The sequence below is a fragment of the Vombatus ursinus genome, unplaced genomic scaffold, assembly GCF_900497805.2.
Source record: "Vombatus ursinus unplaced genomic scaffold, bare-nosed wombat genome assembly UNPS02014863.1, whole genome shotgun sequence".
Lineage (NCBI taxonomy): Eukaryota > Metazoa > Chordata > Mammalia > Diprotodontia > Vombatidae > Vombatus > Vombatus ursinus.
The window spans coordinates 28,071,993-28,086,249 of record NW_020954641.1 but is presented as its reverse complement, the minus strand read 5'-3'; the positions used below and the strand labels follow the sequence as shown (position 1 = coordinate 28,086,249).

General features: G+C 38.1%; 1 protein-coding gene across 2 annotated transcripts in view; it reads left to right on the top strand.

Annotated features, from left to right (window-relative positions):
* The window catches only part of GALNT10 (polypeptide N-acetylgalactosaminyltransferase 10), a 166,737-nt gene that overhangs the window by 72,281 nt on the left and 80,199 nt on the right, over positions 1-14,257 (top strand). For both annotated transcript variants that reach the window (XM_027841980.1, XM_027841981.1), the window contains exons 2-3: positions 6,575-6,677; positions 8,053-8,191. In XM_027841980.1, coding sequence (XP_027697781.1) covers positions 6,575-6,677; positions 8,053-8,191 — 242 coding nt within the window. The remainder of the gene's footprint in view (positions 1-6,574; positions 6,678-8,052; positions 8,192-14,257) is intronic.

Sequence of the window (14,257 nt, the reverse complement as noted above, 5' to 3'; positions counted from 1 at the left end):
TCTCTCTCTCTCTCTCTATATATATATATAATAGGTATATATAATTATATTAGTTGTACGTATATGTATATATATACATAACTATACATATAATTATATATACTGATATATGCACACATATGTGAAGTGTTATATTCTGTATTCTGTTTTCCATATTTATATAATCTGCTCAGCAGGCAAATACATGTATATATGACATTTCTTCTGAAAGTAGAGAGTTTTTATACAAATGACTGAATGTCAAAGCAAAAATAAACTTTGGGTGCATTTTAGAAGAAAGACTTTCATAAAACTCACAGTAGAATCATCTTTTTTCCAACCCTATATCAGACTGATAACCCCTTAAATTTTCCTCCTGGCCTTATTTCACCATATTCAGCTCTTCTTTTCTTATATAAATTAATTTGGTCTAAAATGTAAATGCCTTCACTGAACTCATACTGAGAAGTCAGACTCAGGATGAGTATATACTCTGATAAATCTTTCTTCCTGGGCAGAAAGAAAACAGTTGGTTTGCATAGTAAGCGGTTCTTCCTTTGCCCTGACTGGAGCCAGGCACACTATGTCATGATTAGACAAAAAATTAAAATTCTATTTGTATGTAAGACAAAATTTGACTGTTGGAATGCAGATTGATTTCTGTGGTGGAATGTTAAGTTAAAAGTCCCACAGACAACAGAAGGAATTATTTACAGGAATCAGTCTAAATCTATTTTCTATTTATTAATATACCTTCCACATTTATTTTGTGCCCTGACACACACACTTGGCACCCCAGATGCTTCATTTCTGCTTCTCTTTCCCTCCCTGCTCAGTTGGTATAGCAAAATGAGATCTGGGAACCAAAAATAAAAATAAGGAAAAAGAAAAGAAAAAGGTCTTTTAGATCATCAGACTCAGAGTCAGAATGCCCTAGGTTAATGTCTGTTGACTGCAAGCCCATTGTAATTTTCACTACCAGCCCAAAATTATAATAGCTGTGTGACCATGGGCAAGTTATTTCCTTCCCTGAGCCTTAGTTCACTCAGCAATGAAACTGAGATAAAGATTCCTGCCCTTACTTCAGCATTGTTCTTAAGAAAGGGCTTTGTAACCTCTCAAGCACCACAAAAATGTGAACCGTTCATTTGAACTCTTAGAACTCTTTCATTCAGGAATAACATATACACTCAGTTGGCATAGAAATCTATCTTATAGGAAAGTAGAAGTGGAAGGGGATAAGAGAAGATGGGGTGGGGGGCTGATAAAAGGGAGGGTGATTTGAGAGAGGCAGCAGTCAGAAGCAAAACACTTGAAGATGGACAGGATGAAAGCAGAGTGAGACTAGGATAAACGGGGGGAAATAGGATGGTTGAAAATATATAGTAATTATAACTGTGAAAAAAATTTACAGCAACTTTCTCTGATAAAGGCCTCGTTTCTTAAATATGTGGAAAACTGAGTCAAATTTATAAAAATTAAAAGTCATTCCTCAGTTGATAAATGGTCAAAGGATATGAACAGGCTGTTTTCAGACAAAGTAATCAGAGCTATCTATAGTCATGAAAAAATGCTCTAAATCATTATTGATTAGAGAAATGCAAATTAAAACAACTCTGAGGCATCACCGCACACCTGTCAGATTGGCTAATATTACAGAATAGGACAATGACAAATGCTGGAGGGGATGTGGGAAAATTGAGACACTAATGTACTATTGGTGGAGTTGTGAGTTGATCCAACCATTCTGGAGAGCAATTTGGAACTGTGGCCACAGGGCTATAAAACCATGCCTACGCTTTGAAACAGCAGTACTACAACCAGGTCTATATCCCAAAGAGATTTTTTAAAAAAGGAAAAGGATACATATGTACAAAAATATTTATAGCAAATCTTTTAGTAATGGCAAAGAATTGGAAATTGAGGGGATGCCCATCAATTGGGGAATGGCTGAACAGGTTATGGTATGTGATTGTGATAGAATGTTATTGTGCTATAAGAAATGCCAAGTAGGATGGCCTCAGACATGAACTGATGCAAAGTAAAATGAGCAGAACCAGAACATTATGCACAGTAACAGCAATATTGCATGATGATTAACTGTCAATGACTTAACTATTCTCAGCAATACAATGATCTAAGACAGGTCTGAAGGACTTATGATGAAAAATGCTATCCATCTCCAGAAAAAGAACTAGTGGAGTCTGAACACAAATCAAAGTGTACCTTTTTTTGAACTTTATTTTTCTCGGGTGATTTTTTGTCTGTGTTTTCTTTCATAATATGACTGACATGGAAATATGTTTTGCATGACTGTACCTTTATCAAATTGCTTGCCTTCTCAATTGGGGGAGGGAGGGTAAGGGAAGGAAGAAAAGAATTTGGAGCTCAAAATTTAAAAAAAACTAATGTTTTTACATGCATTAGTGAAAAATAAAATATTAAATAAAAAAACTTTCTCTGAGGGTTTTCCTTTCTTCACTTTCTATAGTATTAATTCCATTAGGTCTGTGAACCTATGCATGTGGATAGTGCATCCAGTAATATAAATCACAGTGCATTTGTGCCAGTCCATTTTGCATGACAAGAGCAGGTAGTATGGTTTCATGGATAGTGAGTACAATGGACACAGCATCAGGAAGACCTGAATTCAAATTCTATCTCTGTAAAATAAAGGATTGGATTGCTGAATCTTTGTTTTTCTTTTTTTTTCCCCACTTAATAGTATTTTATTTTTTCCAACTACATGTAAAGATAGCTTTCAACATTCACTTTTACAAGATTTGGAGTTCCAAATTTTTTCCTCCCTCCCTTTCCTTCCCACTGCCCAAGACCACAAGCAATCTGATATAGGCTGTACATGTATGGTCACATTAAACATTTCCACATTAGTCGTGTTGTGAAAGAACAATCAGAACAAAAGGGAAAAACCATGAGGAAAAAAAAGAGAAAACAGTATGCTTTGATCTGCATTCAGACTCTGTAGTTCTTTTTCTGGATGTGGATAGCATTTTCCATCCTGAGTCTTTTGAAATTAGATCATTGTTGCAGAGAAGAGCTATGTCTATCAAAGCTGGTCATCACACAGTGTAGCTGTTACTCTGTACAATGTTCTTCTGGTTCTTGGATTCTTTAAGGTCCCTTCTAGGTCTGTGAGCCTGTACTCTTGTCCACTTCTTCCCATAAGGTCTCTGCAAGGGAATCTAGTTAATATGCTGAATTCCTTCCTTGAGTTCTCTGGATATTACCAGGATACCAATGAAGCAACTGAATTATCCATCATTATTTCTTGCTGTCACTATGTGACCAGCCTTCTTTTTCAGACATATTTCTTTTTTGCCAAGGTTCTTAATTTGGGACCTGTAGACCCAAGAGGTGTATAAATAGATTTCAGGGAATCCATGAACTTATATGGGTAAAAAAAAATTTACATCTTTAATTTCACTAACCTCTAACTGAAATTTCCTTCAATTATGAATGTAAACAACAAACCGTATTCTGAGGAGTCCACAGATTTCTCCAGACTGTTCAAAGGGGTCCATGACACAACAGTTAAGAACTCTTGTTTTATGACATCCTTTACACTTTATAATTCTTTATAATTCCTTGTACATAGTGTTTTCCAACTGCTTACACATACCATGAACCTCTCCATTGCTTTCAGGATGATATTCGACTTCAATATTCTTTAGAGACTGTAGTGTTCTGCAACTCATGGGCATGTCACTTCACGAGAAGAGCAGGAGTATTAAAGAGATAGGCCTTTGTTTCAGGAAGAAGTTTAGTATCATTAAAAGAACTTTATAGCTTCCTATTCTTCATCCACTTGTTTTCTTTCCTCTGTGAATCATTTGGCCAAATAATTTTGAGTGACTATGAATTTCACTTAGGAGGCTTTGAAGTATTCCAGGGCTTGATATAATTATCACAGTATCATCCCCAGATGGGCAGCTAGGTGACACAGTGGATGTAGTGTCAGGCCTGGAATAAGGAGGGCTCATCTTCATGAGTCCAAATCTGGCCTCAGACATTTACTAGCTGCAACACCTTGGACAAGTCACTTAAACCTGTTTGCCTCAATTTCCCCATCTGTAAAATGAGCTGGAGAAGGAAATGGCAAACCACTCTAGTATCTTTGTCCAGAAAACCCCAAATGGGGTCACAAAGAGTCAGACACAACTAAAAATGACTGAATAACAACAACATCCACAGATAGCTATTTTACCATTTCTATGGAATTTTTTTTGCATATGGACCCAGAACTATTTGTCTTCCATGACAGTGATGAATAATTATTGGAGATGTGTCTCCTTGTCTATGACTCAATTCATGTTAAAGATCAGAACAAGGGTATCTCTGTAATAGTTTTCAAAGGATATGCATGAGAAACACCTTGGAGAAGAGCCTTTAAGATATTTTGTTCTGCTGAATCAAATGGGTTTTTCTTTTTTGGTAGTCAGTATGTTATAAATACAGTGGAATCTTGTGTTCTCTATATCTTTCTGTCGGTTATATAGTGGTGAGATATGTTCTACCATGGAAAATTGATTATAAAAGCCTTCCTGTTCCTTTTACCAGCTAGATGTTGCAATAGATAGAGCCCTGTTCCTGGAGTCAGGAAGACCTAGGTTCAAATCCATCCTCAGATACTTATTAGCTGTATAACCCTGGGCAAGCCACTTAACCTCTCCATACCTCAATTTCTTCAACCTTAAAATGGGGATAATAACAGCACCTACCTTAAAGGTTATGAGGATCATATAAGATAAGATTTGTAAAGTGCTTAGCACAATGCCTGGCACAAGGTAGGTGCTGTAAAAACTCCCCTCTAGAGTCCAAATGTGGTGGCTTCCACTGTTCTTAGTGGTAAAGAGTGTTTTTTATTGAGAAGAAAAATCTTTGCAGATCTTTTCCATCTTTTGTATTTTTGTTCTTTCCAGCTTCAGTCATACATACATATACACATAAGCCTATGAGTTAAGTCATGAAAGTATTGTTATGCCCATTTTACAGATGAGAAAAGCAAGGCTTAGAGTGTAGAAGTAATTTGCCTACAGTCACTCTTAAGTGGTATAATGAGCTCTTAAACCAAGTACTCCTGCTCCTGCTTTCCCATTCTACTACATTGCCTTATGAAAAAAATCTTCATGTCTTCATGCCCAAGTTAAATACCCTTCTGGTATGGAAAATTTCCAGCAACCTCTCAAAACCTTAAGACTACACAGTAGCAGTTTAACAAACATTTGTTGAAGGAGTTATATCAATTTCTGCCCATCTAATCCAGGCTTAAATTCTGAATGAAAATGGAATATACCATTTGTGATTTTCTTGTGTTTATGTTCATCCTAAAAATGCCTTCTTTACTGGGTTTATATAGGGTATCACTAACCAGGGAGTGAAGGAGGTAGGGGACAGACACTTTGAAATCTAAATCGAAGCACACTTGGTGTGAGAAATGAATTATTTTGAAAACCATTAAGTCCAAAAAGCCCAAAGCAGAGCTAGGGGAGGAATGAAGGTTGGCTGACCAAAATGGAGGCCCATTGGGAGGTACTCACCAGTAGAAGAAAGAGAGATGGCACGAAGGAGGAATATTCCAGGGTGGGGAATCCCCATGCACTGAGAGAAATTCCAGAGTGAAATGGTAGCCACGGATGGTTTCTGGTGTCAAAGTTCAGAAAGTCAGAAGCAGAACAATAATATTTGTACTACCTGCCTCACAATGTTATCATGAGAATAGGATGAGAGAATATATATCCAGCTCACTTTGTATTAACCACAGGGCATAGTGGTAAGCACACAAGAGGTATTAATAGTGGGGGGGGGGGGAAGAGGGATTGAATTTGGAGTCAGGAGACCTTAGACAACTCATTTAACCCTGAATTTCCTCATCTCTAAAAGGTGATAATAATACATGGACTACTCACATGATAGGTTTGTTATGAGGAAAGTAATTTGTAATCCTTGAAGTTCCACATAAGTGAGAAAAACTGTTATTATCAGCCTCATTTGGCAATTCAGAGAGGTTAATCAACTTATCCAGTGCCACACAGCTAAAGAATTATCAGAACATGAACCCAGGTCTTTTGACTCCAAGTCCAATGTTCTTTCCACTATACTGTGTTGCCCTTCACAAGTAACTATGATACAAGGAGAGAATATGAAAAGTGTAAAGGAGAGGACTAGGGAGAGTACAGTATAAAACTTAGATGAGCACTTGAAAGGCAGGTTGGCATAGTGGAAAGGATGCTCATTATGGACTCAGAATCCAGAAACCTGCATTCAAATCCTGGGGCAAACATGAGCTTTGTGACTGGGAACAAGTTGCTTCTTTCTCTCTGATCTTGTTTCTTTTCATGTAAAATGGAGATAATATTTTCCTTACCTACTTCACAGGGTGGTTTATGTGGAAAGTGTTTTGTAAAATGCATGGGTATTATGAATAGTCAGTGAAATTCATTGATTAAATGAGCTTTCAGATGCCTGATAAACATTGCCTAAACAGAAGTTTCCTTTAAGGGAGTTGGGTTTGTAGTGTCTCTTCACATGTTTGATTCCATTTCCCTATCCTGATTATGGTAGTGTTTTCTTTTAGGGACAACAAAGAAGACAAAGGAAGGACATCTATTTTGGAGATGGCCAGAGGAGAAAAGACTGGCATGATAAAGAAGCAATAAGAAAGGATGCTGAGCGAGTAGGTATGGACAATCATTTTCAGTTTTCCCAGCTAAGACATTCTGCATTCTTTGTCCTAAGGACGGATGACTCTCAGGGTAGCAAGGCAAGAAGATGAGCAGTCACACCACCTGAGAAGGAACAACAATTACAAGGATGAGGTAGAGAGTTCCCATAGTCCTGCTTCTGCAAAAGGATTTTCCTGTTTGTGATTCTAAAGAAGCCTGAAAGTGTTGACACCCCGATATGGCATATACCACATTAGAACTTCTAATTGGTTGGTATAATCCCTCCAGGTCTAACAATGACACAGCTAAAGATGGTATTCTCTCATGGTATATTCTTTCTTGGTATATTCTCTTGGTAGCAACTTAAGTGCAAAATGATTATAATAGAAATTTCCTAGACCTGGAGTCAGTAAACCTGGGTTCTAGTCCCAGCTTGACCACTTCCTGCTTCTATGAGCTGCACTTTCCTCATCTGTAGAATGGTGATGATAACAATAGCTGACATTTATCAGTGGGCAGGTAATTCCAAGAGCCCTGGATATAGCATTGACCCCCATACCATCAGCCCCATTTCCAGCCCAGCCAACCCATTTTCCAGAGTAGCCACCCTTGTAGAGATGTGACTGTGACCTGTCAATTCCCACTGCAGGTGCTGCCATCCCCTGCCTCAGCGGCCATAACTACCAAAGACTCAAAAAAAAGAATTTCTTACCATCAGATCCCCTGGCATGATCAAATGATTCCACATTAGAAAGAGATACAGTCTTGTCAATAGAAATAGCTTTAAAGAAGATGCATTACCATTTTCTTTGCCCGTTCACCATAAGTACTGTTGGGCCTTTATATCTGACTGGTCCCAGAAATTTCCTCTCTATGTTATCTCCTCCTGTATGTGTTGCTCCTTGACAGCAGAAATTGTCTTGTGTTTCTATTTGTATCTAGAGGGCTTAGCGCAGTGCTTTGCACATTGTAAGTATTTAATCATTGTTTGTTTTTTTCTCATTCATTTATAAACCAGTGGCATGTATATTCATATTGTAAAGTTTACAAAGTACTTTAAATGCTTGGGATTTCCACAAGAGCCCTCTGAGGCAGCTACTACAGGCAGTAGTAGGCTATTACACATGTAAGGAAAATTGGACTTGGAGAAGATAAACATCTTGCCCATTCTCACACAGCAAGCAAGAATCTGAGGTGGAATTCTAACCTAATTCTCCGGCTCTAAACCCAGCTCTTTCTGATACACCTTACCATCCCTTCCTACATCATAAGGATATTGTATAGTTATACACTATAAATTGCTATAGAAATTAGAGATACTATTGTTATTACTTTGGAGATTTTGTTCTGTTTTATTTTCTTTTGGTTTTTTTTTGCACTTTGGCCCTAGGAAATGGAGAACAAGGAAAGCCTTATCCCATAACAGATGCAGAAAGAGTGGACCAGGCATACAGAGAAAATGGATTTAACATCTTCATCAGTGATAAAATTGCTCTGAATAGATCCTTACCTGATATCCGGCACCCAAAGTAAGCATACCTTCTTTGAAACTTTAATGAATATCTCTTAATCCCTGTTCTTACTCAGATAACATAACTTCCCTGCTCAAAACTCCTGCGTGTCTGAACAGTGTTTATCAAATAAGATCACCTGGAATTCAAAATCCTTTATAATCTGGCTCCAGTCTCCCTTTCCAACCTTATCTCAGCATGCTCCCCTTTACCTACACTATATTTCAGCCAAACTGGACTATCCACCAGTGTCTATACATCCTGCCTTCTCCTGTCCTTGGTGCCTTTACTCACACCACCTTTTATACCTAGAATGGACTCTCTACACACTCACAGCCCAGTCAAGAACTGCTGAATTCCCTGCCTTGCTTTAAAACCTATCAGGTGCTACCTCCTTCCCTGACCCCTACCTACCACCTTAGCTGAAAGCAATATTTAAATATTTTTGTGGATCTCAACCTTTGCCTTATCATCAGATATTATGGTTATTTGTCTGCATATCTTATCCTGTCTTCCCATCCCTATAAGTGTGTAAGCTCCTTGAGAACATGAACTATATCTTACTTCATCTTTGTATCCTGGGTCTTACTCATAGTATGTCTTCTACGCAATAAATTATGTTCTTTTTTCAGTTATTAGTGGGATTGAAGCAAAGATTTCAAAGCCTCAAGACCATATTAAATTTGTAGAGATTATAGCTTTTGATTTGATCATTCAAATGCTATAGTCTAAGTGATTAAAAAAAGAATCTGAGTGGTAGAGTAGAAAAAGCAGTAGATTTCTAGTCAGAAGACCTAACTCGAAGTCCCAGCTCTGGTACTTGTTAGCTGAGTAATCTCAGTGGAGTTACTCAATCTCTCTAGGTCTCAGTTTCCTTATCTGTAAAATGAAGATAATACCTATTCCACCTACCTCTCAGAATCATTGTGAGGAAAAGCTTTATAAACTATAAAATGCTATAGAAAAGTGAGCTGTTTTTATTAACATAAAATCTCCTCTCATCAGTTCTTAGTGGCTGTCGCTCAGATAGTAGCCCCTGCCAATAAGGGCAATGTAGTCTATGGTTCTTTTTCTCTCAAGGTCCTGAGGGGTCCCTGAGTTGATATTCCTGTGGGCTGGCAACAGTGTGGGGCTCTGCCTGTGATCTGCTGCTGGCTTTCCACCAAGCCCACCTTTCAGCAATCGTGTGGCTTAGCAGTCTGTAACATGGCTAAATGTATTACTGTGGCCTGACTCTGAATGTCAGGCAGTCTCAAAAGCCATTTACCATTCATAGTCCCTTATAAATTCCATATTCAACAGCTTGATTTTTTTCACATCACAATTTATTGGCCCAAGAAAGAAATTCATTTGGAATCATTTCAGTATGACTGGTTACCCTCCTTCTAAACTAAATTTCACCTTTTTAACTTGACTAGAAGTCAGGAGACCTAGATTATAATCCCAACTCAGACACTAAAATTATATTCCCTTGTGTAAATCACATGCCCTTTCTAGCACACAGTTTTCCCAAGTTGTATTTAAATGTATAAGAGAGTTCTTAATGTGGTATGAGAGATCTGAAGATGGAGAGACTGGATCAAGAAAAAAGAGGAAAAGACTAAAAGGTACAATAATATCTAAAATGGCTCTTTTATAGTGGCAACAAACTAGAAACCAAGAGGGTGTCCATCAACTGGAGAATAGATGAAAAAATTATGGTATAGAAATGTAATAGGATACTATTGTGAAGAAATGAAAGAGACAGTTTCAGAGAAACCTGGAAAGATGTATGAATTCATGTGAAGTGAGCAGAAAGAAGAGAATAATTTAAACAATAATGACAGCATTTTAAGACAAACAACTTTGAAAGACTTAAGAACTGTGATCATTATAATGACCAACCACAGTTCTGCATGCTATTTACCTCCTGACAGAGATGATGGACTTCGAGTGCAAAATGAGTCATATTTTGGGATGTGGCTATTTCAAGAATATTTTTTACTTGATTATCCATTTTGGTTTTGAGAGTTTTGTTTTTCTTTCTTTGTTTTTAATTAGCTGGGGATAGAGATGAAAGAAAAAAATAGATTTTTATTCATTGAAAAAAAATTTTTTAGATGGATTAATTTCAGCTGGTGGTAGTAGAATGCTTTGTGGAAGAAGAGATGTCATTTAAGTCTTAAAGAAAGGGAAGGATTTCAAAGAGTGCAAATGGTGAGGAAACAGAAATACATTGCAGAGATAGAAGGTGAAAGGTATAAGGAAAGGCATATATGTGGGAGAAAAACCTAACTGCGAGTTACCCCCATTGGCTAAAACATTGAGAGCTGGAAAAGTGGGAAGACACCAGATTATGGAAGGTCCAGAATACCAGGCTAAGGACTTTAGACTCTCATAGGCATTGGGGAGCCACAGAAGGGAAGATTATGCTAGTACAGTTGAAAGGCAGTCAGTACCACTAGTTATTTCTGGGTCCTTCATGGACATGGGCATGGGAGAATTTTTGACCAATACTCTTTTACAGGTGCTAGAGAGGCCCATGACCCCAATCATCAAGCTGGTCCAATCTTAACTTACATTTAATTCTCCTTTCCAGGAGGCTCAGCTGTGCTATAGCTAAGACATCAGCTGGGGGATCTATGAGGGTTATCAGAAGATGGCCAGCTCCTCAGTGAGACTCTCTTCCAACATGGTGGGAGAGGGAAAAGGGAGGACAGGCTTTCTTAATGCCAGCTGGCCAACTTTGCCATGCAGCACAGAGCCCAGATAGCTCCTAAATGCTTCAAATCAGGGCCAACCTGTTTCAATTCCATTTTCAGAGGTGGTTGTATTTACCAAGGCAGTTTCTGGAGAACAAGAGGCAGCTGGTAAAAACAAACAGCACCTCAATCTAGTATCTGACACATGACTGCCAGAATTCAGTGTGTAGCTGAATAATGATGACAATTCCACTGAAGACATTGTCTAAGCTAAAAGGAAATTGCACTTGTTCTTCATATACCTTAATTTGCCCACGAGTTTCCACTGTCACCTAGATATAAAACTTCCCACTGAGAGAGGAGAAGCTCTTCAAAACATTTGTCAACTTTTATTTTCTGAAAAGCTTGGGTCCAGAAACTCCAGAGCCTGGTGACTGAAAAAGAAGGACCTTTTAGACAGTACAGAGAAGGACTTCTGGACCATGAGAACACTGCACATTAAAAAAAAATGTATTGTTATCTTTTGCTTTTACATCACCTTCATTTCCAAATAGATCCCTCTCTCCTCCCCTCCTTTATCCAGCAAGCCATCCTTTGTAACAAAGAATTTTTTAAAGAGAAAAAAATACAATGCAGCCTAAGCATTTAATCAACAAGCGTTTAAGTGCATACTGTGTACCAGGCACCACGTAAGCCTTGAGGATAAATACAAAGACATCCTTCTAATGGAGGAGACTGCATGTACCTATGTAAGTATATACAAAATAAATACAATATAATTTGGTCAGGGACTATACCATCAGCTGAGCTGCAGGGGGATTTGGGGGGAGGTGGTAGGAGCAGGGGTCAGGAAAGGGTTATGTAGACTATGGTGCTTGGGCTGAGTCGTGAAGGAAACCAGGGGATCCAAGAGTTGAAGAAGAAGAGGGATTGCATACCAGGTGTGGGGGACAGCCTGCGCAAAGTCATGGAGATGGAGTGTTATGTTGGTAGAACAGTGAGTAAAGCCAGTGTGGCTGTATGAAAGATTGTGAGGAGAGAAGTAAAATATAATAAGCCTGAAAGGGTACTTATTAAAAAGGGGCAGTGACAGGGGGCTGACAGAGAGAGGGCAAGGATAACACATGATCAGACCTGTACTTTAGGAAAATCAATCAAGTTTGGCTTTGTATGAAATATTTTACACCTATGTACCTTCACTTCTGCAAAGCAGGGAGTAGATAGATTTTCTCACCTCTTCTCTAGGGTCATTATATAATCACAGTGGAGAGCACTGCAATTTCATCTCAAGATACTGATGGAAGGAAGGAAATAAGCATTTATTAAGCATCTACTATGTGCCAGGCACTGTGCTAAGCACTTTACAAAAATTATCTAAATTTGATCCTCACAACAACCCCGGGAGGTAGGTGCTTTTATTATCCTCATTTTACAGTTAAGGAAACTAAGGCACAGGTTAAATAACTTGCCCAGGGTCACATGGCTAGTCAACTTCTACAGCAGGATTTAAATTCAGGTCTTCCTGACTCCAGAACCAGTTCTCTATCCACTGTGCCACACAACTGCCTTTGTCACTGTTAGCAGAAGTGAAGTGCAGTACCAAGATAAAGTAGGAAAGGTGGAGAAGAGAACACTGGTGCTATCAGGGACCTTACACCACAGTCTTTGAACATAGAATATTAGAGCTGGAAGGAGAACAGACCTTAGGGATATTCAGTTCAGTCACCTCCTTTTACAGATAAGAACATTAAGGTCAAAAGGTTAAAAAAAAAGTCATAGAAGAAAAAATACCACATTCTACCATGTTAAAATTGAAGGGCATATTATCAGTACCATTTAAACTGTCCTTTATCTATCTGGGTTCATCACTTCTTTACCCTCATTATAAACTGGTGGACTGCCATGGACAATTTTTTCCCTATGGATGACTGTCTCTTCATGTACCTTACTTTAGGATATCTGTATATGATTCTGTGGAATAATGTGTATAGCTTCCAAATCGACTAATTTTGAGGCTTACATATATTAAAATAAGTAATACTGTAAATCTCTCTATAATAATTAAGTAATTTCAAGTGCATTATCTCATTTGATCCTCTGCTCTGCAAGGTACAGTTCCCAAATTCACATAGTCAGCTAACATCTGGGTTGCATAATTTTTAATTTTTGCATTTCCAAACAACTAGCAAAGTTCCTCATACATATTAGATGTTTAATAAATGCTATCCGAATTCAGTTGAAACCCAATTCTTCTTACTCCAGATTCATTCGCTGTGGCCTTAAGTTATGACCCCTGTCCTAGAGAAGCTTGTACAAAAAGGTAACTAATATTAAAGTGACATAACTGGTCAAGTATTAAAGGCATCTACATACTTGTTATTGGATGGAATCGGTGGTTTAAGTTCATTTTAAAAATGATCCAAATACTTTAACCTGTCAGCATTCTGTTACCTGAGGACTTGCTGAGTTTATAGCCCTCAGGAAGGCAAGAACTTGGTGGTTGACAGCCAGTTATTAACTTTGTGTATAATTGTTTTTCTCTTTTGTTTTAACCTGGTTCCTTCTGACAGCTGAAAGGGTGTAAGGGAAGATTTTGTTTGAAAAGCTGTTATTACCATTGTTTTAGCACCACTCAGGTCTGTAACTCTGTTGTCTCTGTGTAGTTTTCTTCTACTATGTCAGGTATAAAAGGATCTTTCCTGATCTAGGTTGTGTGTGTCCCGGATATCATGAGTCAGGTTCTTGCTAAATTAGTGACCAGGCCTATGATGCAGTTGACCAAAGGCCATTTCTCACTTGTGTCATGGTAGCCAAGCCCTGCCTTGTGAAAGAATGTGAGGGTTAAGCCATAGGATTATTGACTTAGTTGTTGTAAGGGACTTTATCTCTAAGAGACTTTACATAACACCTGGTCCAACTCCCTTATTTTACATATAGGAAAAATGAAGCCCAAAGAAATAAAATGCTTTGCCCAGTGACCCAGCAAGTTAATGGCATAGATTGGAGTAGAACACAGGTCTTCTGATCCCTAGTCTAATTCTCTGTCCATATAATCTCAGAGCCAAAAGGGTCTTAGAAATAATTTTGACCTACACTTCCCTGAAGCACTAATCAATTCTACAACAGGTTAAAATGAGGATATTTTCTTTCTCAGACATTAAATCATAGACTATTTGAGCTGTAAGGACTTCATTTTAAACCCTTTGTCTTAACATTTGAGGAGATTGTTGTTCACAAAGATAAAGTTACTTGCCCAGGTTTGTACAGCTAATTAATGGAAGAATCTCTGCACTTAGTCCATTTATGTTTTTACTGCTTCATATGACTGTTTACCTGAAAGGACCCCCTCCCAATCTCTCTTCTCTCCAATCCATGTTCCACACAACTTGCAAATTGCTATTCC